This window comes from Azolla caroliniana, unplaced genomic scaffold, assembly GCF_043228905.1.
Source record: "Azolla caroliniana isolate FFs.n. ecotype wild unplaced genomic scaffold, voAzoCaro1.0.p SCAF_2, whole genome shotgun sequence".
NCBI lineage: Eukaryota > Viridiplantae > Streptophyta > Polypodiopsida > Salviniales > Salviniaceae > Azolla > Azolla caroliniana.
Genome location: NW_028230437.1, coordinates 9,474,484 through 9,498,568, shown reverse-complemented (window position 1 = coordinate 9,498,568; position 24,085 = coordinate 9,474,484). Strand labels below are relative to the sequence as shown.

General features: G+C 37.5%; 3 protein-coding genes and 1 pseudogene across 6 annotated transcripts; all 4 read right to left on the bottom strand.

Moving 5' to 3' along the window:
- Positions 1-221: 221 nt before the first annotated feature.
- Positions 222-1,283, bottom strand: LOC147867327 (wound-induced protein 1-like). 3 transcript variants are annotated; one of them, XM_087339593.1, is made up of 2 exons: positions 1,155-1,283; positions 222-790 (listed from the first exon to the last, which is right to left on the bottom strand). In XM_087339593.1, the coding sequence occupies exons 1-2, from the start codon at positions 1,238-1,240 to the stop codon at positions 280-282; spliced, it is 597 nt and encodes a 198-aa protein (XP_087195719.1). In that variant the 5' UTR covers positions 1,241-1,283; the 3' UTR covers positions 222-279. The 3 variants fall into 3 exon arrangements, with proteins under 3 accessions (XP_087195719.1, XP_087195721.1, XP_087195720.1); XM_087339595.1 differs by having other exon boundaries at positions 1,268-1,283; XM_087339594.1 differs by lacking the exon at positions 1,155-1,283 and adding an exon at positions 914-1,142.
- Positions 1,284-2,971: 1,688 nt separating this feature from the next.
- LOC147867326 (potassium transporter 7-like) lies at positions 2,972-5,764 on the bottom strand (annotated as a pseudogene). The gene is made up of 6 exons (XR_015529376.1): positions 5,516-5,764; positions 5,357-5,407; positions 4,531-4,791; positions 4,168-4,220; positions 3,930-4,044; positions 2,972-3,848 (listed from the first exon to the last, which is right to left on the bottom strand). The product of XR_015529376.1 is annotated as a potassium transporter 7-like (transcript).
- Positions 5,765-15,087: 9,323 nt separating this feature from the next.
- Positions 15,088-17,802, bottom strand: LOC147867325 (deSI-like protein At4g17486). The gene is made up of 3 exons (XM_087315118.1): positions 17,527-17,802; positions 16,051-16,338; positions 15,088-15,600 (listed from the first exon to the last, which is right to left on the bottom strand). Exons 1-3 carry the CDS (start codon positions 17,672-17,674, stop codon positions 15,350-15,352), a joined length of 687 nt encoding a protein of 228 aa, XP_087171244.1. The 5' UTR covers positions 17,675-17,802; the 3' UTR covers positions 15,088-15,349.
- A 3,946-nt stretch (positions 17,803-21,748) lies between these two features.
- On the bottom strand, positions 21,749-23,605 carry LOC147867324 (allene oxide cyclase, chloroplastic-like). The gene is made up of 4 exons (XM_087315116.1): positions 23,222-23,605; positions 22,914-23,059; positions 22,636-22,779; positions 21,749-22,512 (listed from the first exon to the last, which is right to left on the bottom strand). The coding sequence occupies exons 1-4, from the start codon at positions 23,448-23,450 to the stop codon at positions 22,255-22,257; spliced, it is 777 nt and encodes a 258-aa protein (XP_087171242.1). The 5' UTR covers positions 23,451-23,605; the 3' UTR covers positions 21,749-22,254.
- Between the last annotated feature and the right edge of the window lie 480 nt (positions 23,606-24,085).

Below are 24,085 nucleotides of genomic sequence, written 5' to 3'. Positions count from 1 at the left end.
GTTTCATTATCTTGGCTCTCACATACAAAAGGAAAGATGGAGTGGGATGTATCTAAGAATATAGATATTATACATGTTCCTTTTGTATCACTTCGTTGGAAGATAGAACTCATAGGTTTATTCATGCCCTATTGCTCATACCACTTGGAAGTGATTGCCAAAGATTCAACAAGTTTTGTTCTATTGTTACTCAATATCTTCATGAGATTGATTACAATGCATGATTACAATATCTTCATGAGATTGATTAAAATTGAAGAACATCACATTTACACATATCTATATTGCTAAGATCATTGAAGGCATAGACTTTCTATTGGCTTGACCAAGCTGGCTTTGCCAAAGTGTATTACAAGGAGAAAGATTCGAAGATTGGTTAAGCACAATAAGGGATGTGTTAAAATACTCCCTGAGTTGAACTATCTTACCTTCTTTTATTGTCCAAACATGAACCCAATATTTATTCTCATGATTGGTTCTTTTCTTTCCTTCTCCTTCAACAAAAACTGTGTTTCCAATATTTTGGATGTACATGGGCACAAAGACAAATTCCTCTACATTGTTCGAGGAGTGGGGCATTCCGGTCAAAAGGTCTATAAGGTGTTGCTCATGTGGCGGGCCATGGAACCACCACTCCAAGTCTTCAGATGCTAATAAATCCAAAATCCTCCTCCCATTATGAACTTGTAATGCCTCATAAAAGGCAATGACCACATGTAGATTCTCGTTGTCCACTAATGCCATGGTTGTGAATGTTTGGGTTGCGTTAACCAACTCAAATTCAAATGACCTGCATGTAACACAAACCCATTGTAAGTAATTGGCTTATGTAACTTTAGAGTGTTAGAATTGTGTTAATGTGATCATAACTTAATCAACTTGCGAAAATTGTAATTGTAGGCAGTTGCAGTACAACTTCATTAAACCAAAGCTATATGATGGACATTACTCTGAGGCTGACTCAAAATAATTGTTGTTGGTATTAGTAACATAACAAGTAATAAATAAATAGGATATCCTCTCAAAAATCTTAGTATTCTAATATTCCACACGAATCATATGTGGAGTACGCTACTTTTCTTGCATATAAAGCATTATATAGATTCTTAAATGAATCAATCATAAAGAGAATCTCAAGCTTAAGAGAGCCACACCTTCCATTCAGATTTGAACCATTCGATGTAATCATCAGTAAAGTATCAGCAAACAAAAGCAAGCAAAAACACTTTATTCTAAACATTTGATTTTTGTCGGTAAACAAACTTACACAAGCACCTTCAATCGTTTGAGTGAATGAAATGTTGTTGGTTTGTTCATTCCCTTCCATCCATTATAAACATGATTCCAACTAAGTAGACCCCAATGGTCACTCATGTCTATAAACTACTCCCTATTTTATGATTTATATGTGGCTTAAATTCATTATTATTGATCTTATCAATAAACATTTGTGTGGATTGTCATTTCGTTGTTAAATGCACCACTATGAAGTAAAGTAAACCTTGAAATAGTGATCTATTATTCATTACTATCATACGTCAATTTGTTAAGGAACACATGCAAATTCATGTAAACCGAAGGAATGAATTATTTAAAAGGTGATGGAGATGTAAGGTTTTTGTTGTTATGGAATGAGAACTCAAGCACACATAAATGCTTTAAAATCATTTACACTACATAGAAATACTTCATCCGGTCATCATCGATACTAGACTTTAAAAGTAAAAAACACTGACCCAAACAATTGCATAAACAACAATACTTGTTCTTTCACATAACTATACCTCCACTATGGAATCATGGAAATGACCACATATCAATAATTTCAATTTTATTTGAGAAAATCCTAGATAATCAAGGATGATGTGATCTTGAAATAGAGGTGGTATGCTTTAGATCTAGAACAAAGGATTCTTTTTGTTACTTTCTTTTATACATGGGGGGAAAGTATGTTAACATTGATCAATCTTGATTCCTCTAGTTTAAATCCTTCGTTAACATTTGCCTTTCAAAGTGCAATGTTATCGTTGTCATTCTTTCTATTGTTTGATAACAAATATCAATATCATTGTAGGTCAAAATTTTAAGAGCAAAGCATTAGTGTGCATGATCGCAATTAGAAATTATGAAGTGTTTATATTGAGCACAACATTAAACCCATTGCGTGAGCCTTTATTTCACAACTTTACTATTACAAAGTCACCATATAATAGCATATAATTTATTTAAAAGAATAGTAGGAATCCAAGAATGTTGATGCACATGCTTATAGAGGATTTCACTTAAAATCCAATTCAGTTGTGAGAATTTCATGCAAGCGTCACATTTCCTTGAAAGTTTGACAAGTTCTAAGTGGAAACCAAAAATCTTAAAATTATTTAAAGATGACTTCATTTAAGAACCATCGGACATTGCAAAATCGTATTTAGATCATTTTTTGAGGTGGTGGTCGATCATTCTCATTTGCTCTTGTCATCCATGAGTTTGAGAACATTTGCAAACTCTTTCCCAACACACTTCTTAATCTCTCAATGCTCCAAAATTCTATAAAATGTAGCTCTCAATGAACATGTGGCCTACCTTTCCAAATGAATGAAATATCCCCCAAAACTTATTCGATTCCTTTGAACAAAAAGAAAATTCACTCCTTGTTCAGAACACCACACAAATTCCCTCTCAATGAATGGGCCGATTGTAAGACCATAATACTTTTCCTTTACATTGTTGTAATGCCTGAAGCATAACGGGATTTATGGATTGGTTAGTCCATCAAATGTGGATAATTACTTGGGTATCTAACATATAGAAGGAAAAGAGTTCCAAGTACTTCCCGATGCGCATTAGTATGGGAGCATCCTTTCTAGGCTCACTTTTAATAAAACTCTTGATTGAAACTGTACTACAGTTGAAAAACAAGGTGGCTTGTTGAATTCATTCATTCTCAAGGTGAAATTTACAACAAAGTTATAGGCAAATGCTTAGAAAGCACTTGCCAAAGCTTTTTTCTTACAACATCTAAAAAGAGGGACAAGAACCACGTTTAAACCTTTTCACCTTACACATGATAAACCATTCCAACTTCAATGAGGTTACTATGGGGGATACTTAGAGCCACATAAGGACCTCTACTGTTTCTCTTAAGAAAATTAAATGCCAAGTTGATGGCAAACGTTTTGACCCAGGACGACATACTTCTTGCTTTCATATGGGAATGCCCTAATATGTAAGCCACACCAGCTACTTTCGCATCCATTAGCTCCTTCAACTCATCTTTCATTACGACTTCGTGCCACGAACCATTCATACCCTCGGGCCTCTGATACCGTTTGTTTAATACTCATGTCAATACACGAACAAACATGTGGGACTTTCACATCTCGGACAAACAACCAAGTCACCACAAGCCAACAAGATAGACCTTGTAGTAACATTGATATCTTGTTCAAGCTTCATGGGAAGAGGATGATGGCGATGTTGACTTATTTCTCGTTGGATAAATTTGGCAATGTTTAGTACCAGTTGGGTCTCAAAATCATTCTCATTTTTATGGGCATCCTTGTATCCATACTGAACTACACAGCTAAACATCCGATACTCCTTCGGCCCGATTCGACTAACCATAAACTGCTCAGTCGCAAATACATACGGTATGGGCACCGCTTTTATACATACAAAACCCACTATTTGATGAAAAGCCGGAATATTCGTCACGAAGTGTGAAAAGACCGCAGGCACACCCGATACTAGCTCCGTATAAACTAGGCCAACGCCAGGGACACGAACTATACCTAGGCTTGGGCCCAAGGCAAGTAGCAATTTCATAGAGACCTTGTTTTGCACCTCAAAGGAAACAAAATAGATACAAATTTAAAAGGAGACGAGGAGAATTCATGGCTGAAAGGTCATTCAGAAAGACGGAAAATTGTTACTTGGAATTGATTTGTAGAAGCTCTATCCAATGGCATCCCTGTTCTTGGAAAGAAATGCAGCCTCCCCAGTGTAGGAAAGCATCAGGCAAGGATAGACACCGAACATGAAGGCGAGCTGTGCTAAAATCACAATCAAGTTAAAAGTTTCTGCAGATATATTTGAAACACACCATTAAAAGTAGTAGTAGTAGTAGTTGTTGTTGTTGTTGTTACTATTCAGTAGTATCAATGCATATACCTTGATCGAAAGTTGCGAGAATTGCCCCAAGTGTGCAAACATTGCTTCAGCTCCTACACACAGAAATTGAGTATCAGAAACATTATGACATGTGAGCTCAACATAAGATATTTATTAGAAAATTTGGGGGATGAGGGGGGGTCACTATGGAAATATGTATCTCCAATGACATTGAGTACAAAGTAGATTTGCATAAATAGCAAGGTTAGATATAATGGGGAAGTGTTTATGAATTTGAAAGCAATCAATCTGCAATTTGTGAAAAAAACAGGGTTTGTTTTCGATTCACCTCGAGCTCACATGAATGCAGAGGATTTTACATATAATGATGCCGCAAATTAAGTTACCGTATCATATACATACCGGTTACGCAGAGAACTATTCCGCCTAGAGACATCCATCCATCTTTACCCACCACCTGAAAGAAATTGTAGATGTAGAATGGAGAAAAGCCTTTCACGACACTTGGATTCCAATGCCAGAGATTGTAGATGCCGATTGAGCCAATGCACAAAAGCCATGTAATCACAATGGGTGCAAACATAAATCCAACCCGATGTGTGCCATGGTGTTGTAGAGAGAACAAACCAATGAGAATGAGTCAAGAGAGCAATACCACCACATCTGTTCGTCACACATCAAAAGAGTGATGGTTGTAAGGATTGATTGTTCCTTCCAAAGAAAGGGAATAGAATGTCTCCTTAGTTACAACATTACGAGCTTCAAGAAATCTATATGCTCAAATTCTAATGAGCTTCCAAACAATGCATATTCCATTCATTTGCATAATATGCCAGCTACATACATACATATATTGTATTTAGATGAAGATCAATCAGTGAAGGTTTCAAGAAGCCTACATCCCATATTCTAATGACCTTCCAAACAATGCCTATTCCATTCATGTGCATAATATGCTAGCTACATACATGCTGATACATACATTGTATTTAGATGAAAATCAATCAGTGAAGGTTTCAAGAAGCCTATATACCACATTCTAATGAGCTTCCAAACAATGCCTATTTCGTTCTTGTACATAATGCTAGCTACATACATACATACATATATTGTATTTAGAGGAAGATCAATGAAAGTATCAAATCTGCCAAGAGAAACTAAACTGCTCCTTATCAAGAGATTTAATAGAGGAAAAAAATGAATCTAAAATTGTATTCGAAGAACTCACGCTCACTGAGCTTGTCGGTTGCAACTTGGATGCCCGACATTGCAGACAACACTGCATGCGAAAGAAGAAACAAGTGTAAAAATTTAACACAAAACCAAGCAAAGAATCGAGGAGAAAGAGAATTTGGCATTCGGACAAAGACATAAAAAAAATCCTCGCCAGATATTGTCGGTGTGAGGACACCAGCACCGATAAGCATACATGTTCCTAAGAGAACTACAAGGAGAAGCACGGTTCGTATGTAGCTGTTGTGTTCCCCAACAAAAGGTTTCATAATTTGTGCCTGCTTTCCTTGGGTGATGGACTCGACCCGGTAAGCCGAGAGCTCTTCATCCATGTCTTTCCGACTTCACAAATGGCTGAAATTCGCATGTCGGCACAGAAGAGAATATAGAGCAAATGTACCACCTGCACATGCCATCCACACACACAATGGTCTCTCTGCATTTATATATACCTACAGCATGTGCATATGTGCCATATCTAAAGTGAGATTAGTTAGTTGGTTATGCCCAGGATTAAGGAGATTGTATGTGTTCCGACGTTTTTCGTCATAGAATCACCATTCTTCCCAGTCAGACAGTCCAACAATGCATGTTTACTCAGGAAAATGGCAGGTAGTGATGAAATATGTCAATGTGGTATGACATGATTGAAATTTGAAGTTGGAGGCATGTAATCTGAAATTAGGGTTTTGGTGACCTGCTTTTTCTTCCTATTCCAGAAAAATAGGGCTCTGATTTACTGTTTCTCCAGATTCCAGAAATTAGGGTTTCTAAGGTAAGGATTCTCAGACTTGTGTTTTAAAGTTTTGCTCAGTCTCAAGGGTTTGCTCATTCTCAAGGGTTGGGAGTGTGCAAGAGCCTATATGTGGCTTGCTGAAAAAACCCTAAAAACCTAGTAAACCCTTCTGCACAGCCTATATGTGGCTTGCTGAAAAAACCCTAAGAACCTAGTAAACCCTTCCTCTCTCGCCGAGCATACTTTACATGATTAAATAGCATTTTCGGTTGGAAGGGTTTGTATGTATGGATGAAAAAGGGAGTGAAAACAATTGAGCAGCATTTTAGGTATGGGAAACTACATAGAGAGGATTCATTTGCATTGAATAGACAACGGAGGAGCTGCCCCAATGGAGCTAGCACACAGAAATTGAGCTGAAAATCGAATTGCAAACAAACTCTGCCCGCAATGAGCTATCCTATATCGGGCATTACCAAAAGATCAAGCTCTTTTTGAGGTTTTTCACATCAATTTAATCAAACAAGAATAGGAATGGGAAAAGAGAAAATCTCACTCCATGTTTTGTTGGTGGGAAAGCAGCTTCAAGATCCATGAGGAACCAATAGCAACAGAAAAGGTATGTAAGAAGCCCTTCTTTAGCTTGCCACCATCGCCTGAACCACAACCTTGTGCACATCAGTGAGATTGAACAATGGTCACAGAAGACATGCATGCATGCATATGTATGTATGTATGTATGTATGTATGCATATGTAATAATGTAATTATGTATGTATGTATGTATGTATGTATGTATGTATGTATGCATGAATGCATGAATGTACGTACGTTTGCTTTGCTTATAGGTATGTGTATGCGTACATACATATGTATGTATGTATATACGTACGTTTGCTTATATGAATGTGTATGTTTACATACGTATGTAGGTCTGGGTGTATGTGTGTCATACATACACCATCTGCATCAAAACCCTTGAGCAGGGCAACAAAACAAACATAGAAATCCTTGTTGCAACAGAACCACAAGATTAATGAGCAGCATTTGGTATACTTTTCTTAGCGAATTATGTTAATGAACTACTCAGGAATGGTGAGGAAGGTCCCTCATAACCTAAATCATACACCAAAACATCTTTCGTTATGTGTGTCCTTCTTGGACGGAAGAACCAGAATGGGTGATGCTATTTGACATAGATTTCTTAGATCATTAATGAGGTTATCAAGATGACTGATCATACATATCGAACTCCTTGTTAATGGCATTTGATACAGTTGTCTTGGCTCATAGATGAATCAATTTCTAACATACATATATTCTTCTCTGCTCAGGTAGGTCATTTGACCTAATCTGCTAATTCATGAAGTGGTGAAGATGCCTCATCCTAAACTTAATATATAGACACTAGTCACATATCCTTATTGTAACCAAAAACCGTTAGAAGATATAATTAATTAATTAGCTCCGCCACCAAAAACTGTTAGAAGTTATAATTAACTAATTAGCTCCACCACCAAAAACTGTTAGAAGTTATAATTAACTAATTAGCTCCGTCAGTGAGCAACTACTTAGTTAATTACTAAAAATAACCCCACACCCCAAGTTATTATTAGTAAAAGGAAACAGTTTTTCACAGTAGTTGTATTTCAATTTTCATATTAGGTGTATTTCAGTTTTTCATATTAGTTGTATTTCAAAAGCTTACCTCTTTTTTCCCTCCACTTACTCTACTATATAAAGAGGAAGTTGGGGAACCTTTTGGGTGTGCTCTGCATCCTTGCATCTTTTAGCCATCTCTCGAGGAAGTTGGGGAACCTTTTGGGTGTGCTCTGCATCTTTGCATCTTTTAGCCATCTCTCGAGGAAGTTGGGGAACCTTTTGGGTGTGCTCTGCATCCTTGCATCTTTTAGCCATCTCTCTCAGTTGCTGTATTAGTGGCTTGTTTTGTTAATCAAATTTCTTATTTGCATTCCAAGTTGTTCCATCATTCCTGTTTGCCATAATCTTGTACCCTGTGTTAAAATCTCAACATGGTATCAAAGCATCAGTAGTACGAAGCCTAGAAATATATCACCCGCTCCATACTCTATTTTTGTTGTTCAAATATATATATATACATAGCAAAAGACAACCACCTCAACATTATGGCAAGCTCCACTCAGACAAGGAAATACTCGGTAGATAAACTTACCACAAAGAACCACAGAATTTGGAAACCAAGGATGGAGCTACTACTTGATGTAGAAAGGCTACTTGAAATCACCACCAGAACCTATCAAGCACCGCAAAATACACAATCAGAAGCATGGAAAGATTGGAAAAACAAAGACAAAAGGGCAAAGCTCGAAATACTGCTACATGTAGAAGACGAGCAAGTTGATGCCATTCGAAAACTCACAACTACAACAGAGATGTGGTCCAAACTAAAACAAATGTTTGAACCACAAGATGGTACTACTAGAATCCATACTCTTGCTACCTTGTTTCACATGTGTGTTTTGCAGGAAGAAGAAGATGTTCTTACCTTCTTGGATACCTGGGAGACATATCTCAAAGAAGCCACCACTGCGGGAAATGAAATCTCAGAAGAAATGAAGATTGGGCTGCTATTGAGTTCTAGAATCCTGGAGTACATTTGTCACCATGAATAGCCAAGGTACTTCTTTGTCTGATTTGATTACCAAGATCCACCATGAAAAACTTCGACGGCAATTAAAAGAATCCACTCCATCTTTGGCAATGATTGCATCGTTTAGCAAAACACAAAAATCATCTTATAATAATAGATATAGAGCTAAATCAGCTGCTTACAGAAGTGCAGAAATATCACGTACCAGCAAGGTGAATGATGCTTGGAAAGCTTCATCAAAACAGTCCAATGGTGGTTTCAAATTGATTTGCAGATACTGTAAGAAAGAAGGGCATACAAAAAAGGTGTGTCGATTCAAGCAAGTTGTGGAAAACAAAAGACAATCACAAGCAAATAATGCAACATTTGAAGGAAAATCAAACTCGAAGTCAGAAGAATACACAAAATTTGGAGGAGATTCGGATGAAATACCAGAAGATGACAATATTCTGCAAGCATATCATGTCACTGCAGAAGAGACAAAAATTGAACATGATACATGGTACCTAAACACTGGAGCTACACATCACCTCACATATTGGAAGGACTGGTTAAATTTCTATCAGGTTTTGTCGAATCCACTATCAGTTACTTTTGGAGACAACGGATGAAAAACAATAATCGGCAAAGGAAGCATTCAACTCAGATTGTCAGATAATCACGAGATTACAATCCCAAATGTCTATTATGTGCCAGGACTAGCTAAGCACTTGTTATCAGTTGGACAAGCAACTGTAGATGGACTAATAATACAATTCTGTAAAGAGAAAGCAATTCTATTTTTCAAAAATGGAAACACAAGTACACAGTTGGTGTGTCCCAAGGAGAAGCACTTATATCCAATACGGAGTCATCCTCCAAATGCATTCTCAGCAGTCTAGCAAATACATCACAAGAAAAGATCTTCACTAACTCAATTATGGCATTGTCGGCTTGGGCATGTACACTACCAAGCACTACAACAATGTCAACAACAAAAAAGAGTTCAAGAGTTGCCATCCAAAATCTTCAATTCAGATTTCATGTGTGAAAGCTGTCTATTTGGAAAAATGACACACCAACCATTTACAGACAATTGTACAACGATAGAGCGTCTACTTCAGCTCATCCATACAGATCTATGTGGACCATTCCTGATACCATCCTTATCATGTGCAAGGTATGCTGATGACACAATGACCTATGTCAAAGGTGATGCACACAACTTGGGCAGATTGCAAAATGCAATTGATGAGTTTTGTAGGGGATCGAATGCTAAAATAAATTGGAATAAATCTATGGGCATTTGGATCAGTAATAAGCCCATGTTAAATTGGGTTCCCGACCCCAATTTTAGATGGTTGAGGAAAGGAGAAGCTACTAGATACTTGGGCTTCAAAATTGGTATGGACATCGATCGAGAAGAACATTACAATCTACTAGTGGTCAAAATAAAAGCGAAGTTAATATGGTGGAATGCAAGAAAACTATCCTTTGCGGGCAAGATTGTGATTGCAAATCAGATTCTAATGGCCACTATTTGGCATACTACTGCATGCTGGATAATCGTGCCCAAGTCGATGAAATTGATAAAAAGGATTATCAGAAATTTCTTATGGGGGGGTATGGAGTAAAAATAGGCATGTGCAAAGGTTGCTTGGACCACGCTTATAAAAAGGAAAAGTGAAGGGGGGTGGGATTGATAGATCCTGTGGTGCAAACGAAGGCCTTGCTAGGCAAACTAGTGGTCAGGAGCCTACAACCTCCTGAGGCACCTTGGAAAGTTCTATGGCGACGAAGATGGAAGATGTGGTTGCTGAGACAAGGTGGACGTTGGCCAAGCAGCCCATTTTGGGGCTTTATGCCAGAAATGAGACCCAAATATTAGGGAAGTATGTAGAGTCGTTGTGCTATTGGAATTATGAAAGGATGGCAAGAAATCATAAAGGAGATCACATGTAGGTGGAGAAATGATGCATATGCGCGGATGTGCATGCCAATTGTATGGAACCCATTGATTAGAGATATGGATGGGCTGATGATAGGCCAAAAAGCAGGTTTCAAATGGGCTAAGTTAATCAATGCCCAAGGGAATGCATTAGTGGAGTGGGAGAGGTTTTTGTCCAATGAGGTGGGCACTCAAAAGGCTAGAATATGGAGAATAAGCAGGGGTAAAGGCATGCTCAAGAGAATTATAGATGCCATTGCATGCTACAGGAATACCGTGGAAGAGGAAGAAGTAACAACCTCTGAAATTGCGGGGATAGAACTTATAGATGTCGAGAACTGTTTAATTGGCATTAAGGGAATGAAAGTAGAATCAAATGAGGTATTCTACTACAAACTAGAGCACGGGATGGTAAGAGTTGAGCAACCAGCCTTTCAAAGAGAAAGGCCGATTAGGCTAATCACAAAAAATGGCAAGAATAGGATTATTGACCCTAAACCAACGGAGATCACACTGGCGACAATGTGTTGGCCTATACAAGGGCATTTGGATAAGTTATCATGGGACCCAGCGATGTATTGTTGGAGAACTCAAGGACGAACTGATGGGGAAAAGTTGGTTCAATTTTTCAGGTATAACATGAAGATTGGGAGGCAAATTATTCTCGAACAAGAACACGACAAGATTGCAACAAGGAAATTTTAGATACATGAGGGCATTAGTGAAATGAGACTAGATCAATTCTGGAAAATGATATGGCATGACAAATATGACCCCAAGATAATGATGTGTTTATGACTTATTGCACATAGAGCCTTGCCGATAGGGACGTGGGGTAAAGGCCCCAATGTAGACCTTAGATGTATTGCATGTGGACAGATACAAAGCATTTCCCATTGTCTATGGGAATGTCGTGAGCCAGTGGCTGTATGGAGAAGGGCACTATGTTTGCTTTGCCATGCCTCTAGTTTGTTCACCCTCAACTGGGGACATGCTTGTTGGATTTTTCTTGAGGATGATGTGGTGAAATACGATAGCACATGCGATGCTAAGTACAAAAGGGAGAATGGCATTATGTGGTTGATCACTGACAACAGGGTACCTACAACTTGTACACATAATCAAAACCTTGGAGATTTTTGGATGTTGCTTGCCCCCATTACGATATGTATGGACAACAAGGTGTACCAGGGTATTTTCAACACACAAACACCCCCCAAAGAGATGAAAAGAAATCGATTGAATATAGAACATTCAGATGATTTAATATGAGTCTCATTGAATGGGCCACACATTGAAGAAATACAATGGGATCGTGTATATGAAATTTGGAAAGATGCAAAGGACAAAAAGGTATAATTGTTTACTACAAATATTCGATGTATTTACTTTTTGAAGGGCAATTTTTTTGACAAACCGTCATTTGACGAGCAAATTTTTTGGAATACTGTTCTCATGATAGGCAATGTTAGCCGTCAAAAGGCAACACTGCTTGAGCTTTATGCAATGCATTGGGATGATGGACAAGTGTGGCGACACAAATTCACTTTCATAAAGCAACTTTATTACAAAGAGAAGCCAACCTATAGATAATCTCAACAATCACCGAGGGACCATTGACCTAGATTAGTTGTGAATTCCCCCTTCCACATGATGGCAATGCTTTATGATATGTAGAATGTATAAGATAAATGACCGAGGAATCTCCAAAGTTTCCTTCAAGGGTTTCTTTATTTCCCCAAATACACCTATGCTTTTGTTATTTCCCCAAATGCCCATGTCCAAGGTGACATGTGAAAGAGAAAAGACGGAAAAAAACAAGTGTAACAGTACGACATTAGTGGAGAAGGGGAATGATTTGAGCATCTATAAATTGCTTAAAAATGAAAAAAGGGGGGGGGGGGGCATTTTGGGAAATAGTTGAAAAGCAAGCGGGAGGGCATTTTTTGGAAAAATAAAGGGAAACGAGAGATGCATATGATGAATTAAATATGTATATAGACATATAATGAATGTACATATATATGTATGTATAGCGAGGGGTCACGTCCATTGTATAGATGTCATGAAAAGAAGAAGAAAAAAGTAGGAAGAGAAGAAGGAGAAGAAGAAGAAGAAGAAGAAGAAGACGGAATGATGAGGAGAGATGAAGAAGAAGAAAAGGAAGAGGAAGAGGAAGAAGGATTGAAGAAGAAGAAGAAGAAGAAGAAGGGATTTGATGAAGGAAGGTCAAGGAATGGAGCCATCACCATCACCTCAGTCATGAAACCACGTCTCACGTGTTGCACGTGCTCCAAAGTCGCCTCCAATCTCCACCGTCCATCATGCTACATCACCACCCTTCTTCATTCACCCAAGCATCCAAAACACCTTACTGCTACCATCACCCATTGTAACTACTACCTTAAAAACCATACATATCATGCCAATGTCCCTAGCAATAGCCCTATTAATGGCACCCTTGTCGGTGCCCGTTATATCGGAATGCATGAAACTCCTATAAAAAAAGATGGATCTAACTATAGTACCCATGAGAATTCTAGCTTAGACACGTTGGAATCTATCCATGGCTCCCTCCCCAGAACTTTCTCCTCTAGCTCAGACTTTAATGACACCAACAATGAGCCTACTACCCCTCCAAACTTCCCTAGCGAGGACCCTTCTTCGATTTCCCCTTCTACCTCGTCTTTTCAACTCCATTACGATCATGGAGATGACCCTGACCACCCTGACCCCCTTATCAAATGTCACATGGATTGTGATGGTGAAGATATCCAATTTGATCTTGGTTTAGGTGGAAACAAATCTCACGATGATATGGACAATCCCCCATCTTTTACAGACTTCTCTTTTGCATATTTAAATAACTCTGAAGAGGATCCAAATGGCAAATTCAAAATAGAGATATCTTCAACATCACCCAATGAGATTGGGCTTACATCTGTAGACAAAAGTAATATAGGAAGAGTTGATGACCTTAATGATACGTATGGCTATAAAGCACCAAATAAGACAACTTTTGCATATAGAGATAATAATGCATTCTCAATGGATAGTAGTAGAGTGAGGATCAATGAATGGATGGAGGATAAGGCTCGAAATCTTGATAACAAAGCTTATAGAAATAAAACAATAACAATCAAAGATTGTGAGATTCAAGATTTGGATGAAGTCCGTGTGTTCAAAAACTACATGAGCAAAGTGAGGAATTGTAAAAAAGGTTTACATAAATGTTGTAGTCCATGAGGCACACTGAAGTGTAGGGTTCACGACAAGCTATTGTAGGAACATTTGTGATGCATTGCTCTTGTATGATAGAGGTAATGTGTTGTATTAGTATAAGAGCTAGTTGCATATTCAATGATCTTAATGACAACAATAAATAAGGATGTTGCACATTGCAATCCCCAGGTAAGGGTCATCGCCTTACAAGAAATTCACAATAGATTCAAGTAATTAGCAAGCCTTTGATATGTTTAAGTTTCCTAGGTGCAAGGAGCAGGCAACTCTGTACAAAGCAATGGTTCTCGACTTCCTTCAAGGTAAATCCTAGACTATCAACATTTTACTAAAAGGAAGACTCTTATCAAAAACTCGACAACACATACATAAACAATATAGTCGTAAGTATTTATATCAAGTAAATTATGTTCCGACAACAAAAATAAAGCAAGGTAGTTTTACTCGACAATTTTCTACAAATACATGAACACAAATAAAATATCATTATGAGTGTTTATGTCATGTAACTTATGTTCAAGCAACAAGAATTTAATATAAGTTTGTTGTCATTGGCATGATTTCATGTTTTTACCAAACTCCATATACATTAACTTGGTTGATAATAATGTTGTTGTAGAAATGATAGAAGCTAAGGTTCAATGACATATAACCTCAATTCAACTACCTTTAGTTAAGTTAACTTACAACAATGTAGTCTTTTAGATATCTAAATGAAACAAGATTTGAAATGTGTCTTGATTCATTTTGGTAATGTCATCAAACTAAACTAAATTTCCAATTCTCTTGCAAGAAATTGTGCTAATTATCAATCACAAAAAACATTCATGGAAATGGTTGTTAGGCATGTGTTGCTCAATAATGTATGGTGTCAAAAGGCAAATACTTGGCCATCAAAAGAAAATAGGGCACTACCATTAAACTGGAATGCATGTCTATTGATCAACTTGTCTTGAAAATGCATGCTCATAGAAATGTTGTGCAAGCAAACTAACTTGTTGAAGTTATATATACGATTTGATATGTTCTGGCAATCCAACCATCTAAATTACAAAGTATATGTAGGAAATAATGGTTGTGTGAATTGAAGCCAAGTTGGTGTGAATTAGGTATTACCGTTCATATCATTGTGTGCACACCATAGTATATTTCTCCATGTGAGCAGGAATGAGAAGCTGGAATTTATAGTCTATGCTTCAGGTGTTATGGTTTTTGGTGACTTTAATGTACATTAGAAGTGCAAATTAAGACGAGACCAGGAAATTCAAATAGCAAACCATACACACTTTTAATGGATGGGTTCAATCAATGATTCTTCTCTGATGTATTCCGAATGGTGAACTCACAAAACTTCGACACTAGGATCGACTCTGGTTTCAATCTTTTGCATGAGGGGGACTGCACATCTCTTGAGCTTCATTCAGCATAAGTTTTTTGCAATCCTTTTAATGCATCACACTTTCCATCTTCTTCGCAATCGAGAGAGAACCATGGTATCACTCAATACAGACCGAAGCAAATTTCTCTTCGCCACAACAGTCACTAAGCTGTCCATGAGGCCCCGGAACGACCTTCTTCTTCGACTTTGAATGGTTTCCATATCATCACTATCACTGTCACTGTCATTGTAAGATTCATAATCAAGGCATCTAATCGACCCATCCCGGTGGAATGAATCAGGAATGAGGCAGGTACAAATTGAGCCTATATCACCAACAAGTTCAATGTCCACAACTGTTATTATCGGAAACAACTCAATGAGGGTACACAACATAATGCCAAAGCATTCGCTAGAATCTGTGAGGATGCTACACTTTTATATTTGATGAAAATGCCACTCATTTTGCTTAACTAGCTAGCTGATACATAATGCTGCATTCGTTAGTTACTCGATTTATTAGTGGTGTTGAGTAAGTAAACAATTCATTGGTGGGGTGTTGTTTGATCTAATTAATTAAGGGTGTATTTAGTAAAGAGAATTTGATTAATTAGAGGTGCATAGTTTAATTAAAGACGCCCAAAATCTTGATCTTGGCATGTTCATATCCCATACAAGGAAAGCAGCAAAACACATAGAACCAAGGAGTAGCAAACCATTTATGGTAGTTATAAAACTCTCCCTAAAGAGATAGGGATTCCCACACCAACACTTACCTAATTTGGCAAGACGGTTTACCCAACTCGGCAAAGGCACGCCGACTAGACGCATGCAAACATCATTGCAGAAGTGGTTACAATTTTTGTATATCAAGTTATACGATTCTCCAGTGTATTCACATGCCAATTCCTCGATGAAATCTTGGAGAGTTTGGACATCTATCCAAATTGTTCCCACGATTATAGACCTACGGAACTGGAAGCTCGGGCATTGTCTCGGCTTGACTTCGAAAACTCCACTGGTTGGATAATCATGTGCACCATATGTATACTCAGTACCATAAGCTAAAGCCAAAACCAAGATAATATCGAAAAGAAAAGTTAAAACTTTAACAAATGGAATCTAATGACCTTACAACATATATTAGTTGTCATATATTTTACAGTAGTATCAGGTATTTTATACATCATGAACACACACACACACGTAGACCAACATTACTTTTAGAGTATTTATTAGACCTGCAAGCCCCTTTGATTCTAAAAACATTACTTGAATAACACAATGGAGTGTTATATTTTCAAAAAACCAAGCGAGTATACTTCTGTAAAATTCCAAGAACCGAGGGGTAGTTTCTAGTAAATAGCCAAAAAAAGTCGAAGATAATTTGCGGTATGACCCGTATGGTGTGAACAGACACTGCTACTTGGAGGGATGTTAAGGAGCCATAACTTAAGCCATGGGACAGAGGGTGCTACCCATTATATGTGACCTTAAGTTATGTCTACATCCTTCAAACATCTCCATAGAACTATTCTTTCAAGAGTCCATGGACACCAACCATACTTGATTTAAGCTGTCTCTATAACAGTTACCCCTTTCTAAACTTGAAAAGTAACAATCCCAGATCATCAAGCCATTTGAGGATTATAATGGATCTTCTCACTTTTCCACAGTTTTATTCCACCTTTAACCCGTCTAAACAACTTCTCATGTAACAATCCTTGATTGATCAATGTATGCTCATGTAACAATTCATGATGGATCGATATTAAGCCCTTAGATACTTAACATTTCTCCCATTAAACTATCCCTCTTCCCAGAGATCATTTAACAATCTATCGATTTAAGCTGATGCGGCCTTCATTAGCTTAAAGCTCAAGGAACAGTCCTTGTTCGACATCAGTTAAACCCATGGAAAAATTCCTAGATTTTAAGACAAGTTTACATAATGTTTACACCATATGAATCCCACTCTAATAATCCATCATGAAGGTAATCTCTCAATCCTTTGGCTGTGTACCGTTAAACTACCATTTTTAGTGATACTTCTTTCTCATAAAATCACAATTGATTAGAATTCTAGATCATTCAAACTATCTCCATTCAACTCCCATGTATGTAAAGTAAAGAGTCCATGTAAGGAAGATTCATACTCGATTAAGGTAGCAGCTTTACAAAAAAAATCCGCTAAACTTAGACACGATTCTCAAACAGAAAAAAGCAAAGTAGTTATGATTGATTGATCTTACCTTCAATTGCAGAGTGGTAAGCACCAAGACCGGCCCAATACAAGTATCCATTGATACATGTGAGATCATAAATATTCAGTTTCAGTGGCTCTGCAATCCTACTGTCATTCTCTTCTTCTTCGATATATTCAATCAGCCTTTTAGTCATGGTATTTGTATGCGAACACAAAAAAGCAGAGAAAGACTTAGGTCAAAAGCACATTGTCTCTGTATCTCAGATCCACAGAAGATCTAAAATCTCGGAGAAGAGCGTTTTATATCTTCTGATTTTGTTCCCCAACATAAAAAGGGGGGGGGGGGGGGGGGGGGGGGATCGGTCCTTTTTATGAGGCAGAGGGGATGGATGACCTGCAAGATTTAGGGTTTCACCTTTCTCTCGCGACAGACAGGCAAGCTGAGAAACACTAATATCTTTGTTTATTCTATTTTTTTTCAAGTAGAAGTGGTTGATGGCAAGAATGGAACATGGGTTCTTGAAACCTAACCGAATGGTATCCGTTTTCGCTAGTGGGTCGCCATCGCCGTAGCTCCCCTTCTGCTTTCTATGGAGAACAGAGTGTACACATTACACTCTTGTCTCTCTGTCTTGACATAACAGAAATTAGATTAATCCAAAACATGACTAAAATAATCTGAACTAATACTAGGTATCTATATTTGTCCAAATTAAATAGTTACAATCTTTAATCTTTCTTTTCCAGAAGATTATTCTTCTATTTAAAGAATCATAATTTTTTTGCTACCATTAGGGCGTAGTTACATTCATTGAAGTTTTTATTCTGACAGATTAAGCTAATGTCTTTAGAAATCCTTAATTATTGTTATTTGGCCTCATTAAGTGCTCTCAGTTGCATGCCTACTCTTGGTTTCCATGAGATTATTAGATCCGCTTAACAAGCATGCATGTGTGGGCGATTCTCAAAAAACTAGCAAATAAACTCTCGTTGTGCCAAAATTTCTTGTTGAAATATCCATTTGTCATACTTTAATATGCTTACATTAACCTCCTCTTAATTCATTTAAAAGTTAATTCGTGGTCTTAGTTTCCATGTAGCTGCTGCCAACAAAGTTAAAAAAAAATTATGCTTCTTTTAATCTCTTTCTTAATCCACACAATTAATAGATTAATCGTCCCCTATTTCACATGTGAGTAGCACTAACAAATTCTAAAGTTAAATATGAAGCTGTCGCGTGTTCATTTTGAATTAAGAAAGCATATCAAAGAATATTTGGCCAGAAAACTTTCCCTTAAGGATTCTGTATACAATAAGATGTAATTTTCAATCCAGACACAGTCTGTCTTCATTATACATACATATATAACATATGCTGCAATGGCACTTCAAAACTGCACATTTCTGGACCATATATGTATAATTATTGTATCTATGCTGTTTTTAATGTTTGCTGGGTAATATATGTAATGCTTTTTAATTAATGATTTTCCATGTGGTGTATAGTATATACATAAATAAACTAAAGAAAAGAAAGAAATGCGTAGTAAAGAGATGAATATATCATCTACATATGTACGTAAAACAAATATCCAAAAGCAAAAAAGTACATAAAGAAGTTAGAATCTGTTATTTATTGCAAACAAATGTGGCCATAACGCCCCCCTACTTTCAAATTGACCCAACCATCAATCTACCTATGACTAATATTTGTATATGTACATACATTATTATTGTTTAACTATGACTCTCTGTCTGTCTCTCTGTCTTTAGCTACTAACATGTCCCATCATGATTCTCAATATATTTCTCAAAACATTTCAACACTAATTTTTATAACGTGGACAATGGACATCCCCATGATGGCATCAAAATGTCTACATATATATAATATGCCTATAAAATATACATACATACATACTTTCCCTATAGATTAGCCAACAATGTCTCTTTGTTATTACGTTAAAACACACAATTATATTAATAGCATGTGAAGAAACGGCACTGTTGTTACTACAATTAATTTAGTGTTGGATTGTGCACGAGACATGTTGAAGTGACGATAAATACAATTGTTACTACAACTAATTTAGCGTTGGATCGTGCATGGGACATGTGGAAGTGACAATAGGCACGAAGAATATACTAGAATCTCAATTCATTGCAACTTGTTCGAAAACTTGGGCTGTATATTCTAGCTGAGACATTGAGGGATTGGATTCCATCTGTGAGACTCGCGTTCTGTGTCAAAGTTTTTGGTGGAAACCCTAACCCCTCTTTATGTTAAAAATTGTCGAGTGGTCACATTTGGACCTACCCCTCCGCATTTTGAAGGATTTGGTGGCCTTGGCACTTGCATGGCACATATATACACAGACCACACATATATAAATGTAAACTCAAAGACACATCCATGCACACACTTATACACATAAAAATGAATGGTCGCACATACATAGCCCACATTGCCCCTTCACTGTTCACATTCACCAAACACATATCTACTCAAAAACACTTAACAATGCACTTACACACTCCAATGCACACAATCACTGAGTGCAAACAAACTATCCCACACATAGAGTGTGTTTTTTAGTCCTCTAGTCTACTAACTCCTGCAACCCTTCATCAACAAAGCATCTCCCCAAGTTCAGGTCCTTGGTGGTTGTGCTTGACATTTTGCACGCACAAGTGTTCTCCCATGACATCTTTGGTTAACCTCGTGTGAAAGACCATCAAGGGGGGATGGCAAACTTGATAACTAGCCTACCCAATTTGCTTGACACTTAGAAGAAGAGTTCATTTCTACCCCATTACTAGTGTCGTTGCGAGGAAGTCATGATTGTGGGGTCCATGTTCTTGAAGGTAGAACTAAAAAGGAGTTCCCATGAGCTGTATAGTCGGCTTGGTGTTAGCCTTTTGTGTCCACGACTTCACTATCGTTACCATGACCAATGTTGAACCACTTGTTCTAGACATTCTTTTGTCACTCGAAGATCATTAGAACCCTTGAGGTCTCAAAGTCCTCTTCACCTCCCCCAATCCTCTTAACTATGACCCTCCCATGTCTTCACTCTTCTTTCATTTTGGTAACTTTGTCATCATTGCAAGGGCCTCTCTCTTCTAACATGGGGTTCCCACACATTCTTTGCTAACACTTCCATGAGTTTATCTAATCTTTCTTCCACCATCACATCCATGTATGGGTTTAGGTTGTTTCCCCTCAACATAATCCTAGTTTCCTTCAATTGTTGCATGTCTAGTTATCTATGTGATTGACCTATTTATAATGCTCAAATTCAAGGATTAATCTTTTCAATATATGGCGCAAAGTAGATGAAGCTTGAGATAACGTTGATCTCAACTGGCACTACAACTTACTTTTGTCATCTGTGGAAGAGTTCTCTTCTCCATGGATCTCACGCACTACTCACACATAGATGTAAATCTTCTTACCTTGTTCTTTGTACTATTTTCTACAATAACAACTAACAAAAGATATTCGAGGGTGGTTTGATTTTGATGTAATAAGGAGACATGCTCCAAACATCCACCGATGCCAATTCCCTTTTGTTTCCATGTGTATAGTGAAAATGTTTTCCATTTGGAACCAAATTTGTTATAAACTTGATGGTTTAGTGATTCCACCATGACAATGTCGCGTAAATACGCATGCATGTGCCGAAAACTAGACAAAGAAGAGTCAAAGAAGAAAAGAAAACTGAAGAAAATGACGATGAACACTCTCGAGCTCCCAAAAACATCGAAGAAGATCACCCCAAAAAAAGAAAAAAATTGAAATAAGCCCTTCGTCCCTGAGGAGACACCTCATGTGTATTAAATGCAAATGTCCCTTTCCCCATATAAAAGAATATATATATATACTTTAATATGGTTGCGACTCGCTCTAACAATGAATTAAAGTCTAGACCTCCGACACACATTAAATGACCCTAACCACTCGACCATTCATTTCTTTAATAATTCTATTATTTAAATATTTACGTTTATGACTCCCCTTTCCTTGCCCCTTTTTTCACACTCTACATATTTTCTCTCTTACTGTTTCACATGTGCTTTTTCTCTATTTATTATCGTAGGTCTAGCACATGACAACAATGGTGAAGAAATTTTGGATCTTGATATTGTCAATATTTTTGTAATACATTTTTTTTTCCAAATTTCATTCCCATATTTCTAATCAACGAAACTTTAGAGAAAAAAATTGAAATAAAAGAAAATCTTTCAAACAAAAAAAAACAAGGAAATAAAAGGAAAGATTTCATTTCGTTGTGTGCTTGTCCCCATAAGAACTCAAATGGACTTGACAGTTTGGATTCTAGCCTTGGTTGCATGTAGATGGATATATGTAATCCATTAGATGGTGTGAAAGATCCGGGCTTCATGATGGGCTATTAAGCATTAATAATATGGGGATTGGAGATTGGATCCCCTCTTCTCTCTAATCTCCAAAATGTTGTTACCTTGTTTTAGTAGATGTGCACCTCAAACTTAAACTTAATGAAGAATTTTCACAATGAAAACACCCATGCATCAAACAGTGGCTTGCTATAAAATCACGAAACCCACAACCTTAACTTTGGCTTTGTATCCTACAAGGAGATACAAGAGCCATACGAGATGAAGCAGATCAAAATCATCGTCAATATGAGCTTTTCGAAAAGATAATTAATTTAACTAAGTATGGTTTAGGGGGACTAGATCCCACCCACCAGTCTGAGCATTATTTGATTTTCTTCTCGTTTCATTTCGATCAATCGGTGAAGTTAGGGGCAATGGCACCGGGCAGGCATTGGGCGGCTGCATCCGAAGCCTTGACGGACACGGACGGAGGTACGTGTGGCCTCGTGAGCTGCTCCGGGAGGCTATCGATTCCCTGCAAGTAGAATGTGTAGAAGATCTTGTAAGGGAACTGGATCTGATGCAACTTCACTTTGCCATACACTCCCGTGAATATTCCGGAGCCTCCCGTGACCGCCAAATAAGAATCCTCGAATGTCAAATATGATCCCTTGCATCAATGAAAACTTCTGGTCCCTAAGTTACAAAACTAATGCAATTCTGCACAGATCCTTCCTCCATTGAGTAGGGGGAGGGGGAGAAAACAACACATAGACATGTTTGGTTTTTTTACCTGCACCGAGATGTGGCCATAGTCACCAAAGTAGAAGCTATAGGTGGCCTCGTAGCGATTCCCGCCTTTCTCCGGATAGTTCTTGATGAGGACGCATAGGCCGGCCGTGATTCCTAATCTGATTTCCAAGGACCCATCGTATACCTGCACGTAAATGCACACTAGATTCTGTAAGCTTAGATCTAGGTCATGTACTCCATACAAACGGGGATCTGCAGTAAGTTTGAATTGTAATAGCCTTATAACTAACAGTCCAATATTTGTACACAGTTAGTTACCTTATTTGTGAAAGGAACCAAATCGCCCAAGGCACCCTTGGGGAGAAATTTGAAGAAATCGAACTTGAAGCTGAAAGGTAGATAGGCCGGGCTCCCTCTGTCTTTCTCGTTGAGCTCATAAACATGCATCACTTGAACTCGCTCATCTAGTCAAATCATGGATTTATATCAGCAACTTTAGATCCTTAATGTGACATAACCCTTCCCTCTCTCTCTTTCCTTTGATCAAGTGATTTATATAATAAATTCTAAGCTTAATGACACAATGATCTTTCCTTTCTTTCATTTAGATCCAAACTTTTACTCACCGGATCTTGTCATGGTCGAAGCTCCTCCATCTTGGTCATTGAGTTGAGCCTCAATATGAACATGCTGTTTGTGGTTGTATCGATGATGGATTGACCCATGATTAAATAAAGTCCTCGCAGACGCGTGACCAATTCCACTCAATGATTCGATTCTCGAAGAATAATTAACACTCGAGCTATAATTAATCTTACGATTAAGGATGGATGAGGATGCATTAATTGATAACATGGAGGATCGAGTGGGAGTAACAGGTAAGATGGCGTAAGCATTAGGGAAAGGAATCTTTATGAAAGTCAATTCATTGAAGGGCGAGTTTGGTTTTCATTATTAGTGAATGGGGTGTTTACATGAGACACTTAACATGGGATTGTATAGAGGGGATGGAATGGCAAATTGCAATGAGAGAAGAAGAGAGGGATAGGTTCTATTTAAATACATATTACTTTTCTAGAGAAAAGATAAAAAGAGATTACCCGATTTCACAAAACCTTTCATGTTTGATCGCTCAAGAAATGTAGCAAAAAGTAAAAAACAAATGAGGTTCTTTTGTGAAATACATATCGATATCAACTCTTGAGCATACATAATTTAAATGGAAACGCAAGTCAATGAAGAAAGATGAGAGTATTCAATTAACTTATGCTTCTATATACGTCCAAACATCTAAACTGTGAACAATGGAAAAGATTCTCAATGCTTTCGAGATCATAGGTTGTAAACACAACATGGCTTCGGACCAACAATTGTATCAACTCATTTCTAATGCATAGTATATGGTGAAGGAAAATTTTATTGACTTTAAAATGGTACATCACCATTCCTATAGTCTCTACAATGTTAAGAATCAAGACAATAGACATAAG

Excerpts from the sequence above, each read along its gene's own strand:
- LOC147867327 (XM_087339593.1), bottom strand. The coding sequence starts at position 1,240 with ATGTTTAGAATAAAGTGTTTTTGCTTGCTTTTGTTTGCTGATACTTTA. Across the intron at positions 791-1,154 it reads GGTTCAAATCTGAATGGAAG|GTCATTTGAATTTGAGTTGG; the intron begins GTGTGGCTCTCT and ends TGTTACATGCAG.
- LOC147867325 (XM_087315118.1), bottom strand. The coding sequence starts at position 17,674 with ATGACTAAAAGGCTGATTGAATATATCGAAGAAGAAGAGAATGACAGT. Across the intron at positions 16,339-17,526 it reads TTACCACTCTGCAATTGAAG|CTTATGGTACTGAGTATACA; the intron begins GTAAGATCAATC and ends TTTTGGCTTTAG. Across the intron at positions 15,601-16,050 it reads AAACCGTCTTGCCAAATTAG|GCTCAATTTGTACCTGCCTC; the intron begins GTAAGTGTTGGT and ends TTGGTGATATAG.
- LOC147867324 (XM_087315116.1), bottom strand. The coding sequence starts at position 23,450 with ATGTTATCAATTAATGCATCCTCATCCATCCTTAATCGTAAGATTAAT. Across the intron at positions 23,060-23,221 it reads TTCGACCATGACAAGATCCG|ATGAGCGAGTTCAAGTGATG; the intron begins GTGAGTAAAAGT and ends TGATTTGACTAG. Across the intron at positions 22,780-22,913 it reads TGGTTCCTTTCACAAATAAG|GTATACGATGGGTCCTTGGA; the intron begins GTAACTAACTGT and ends ATTTACGTGCAG.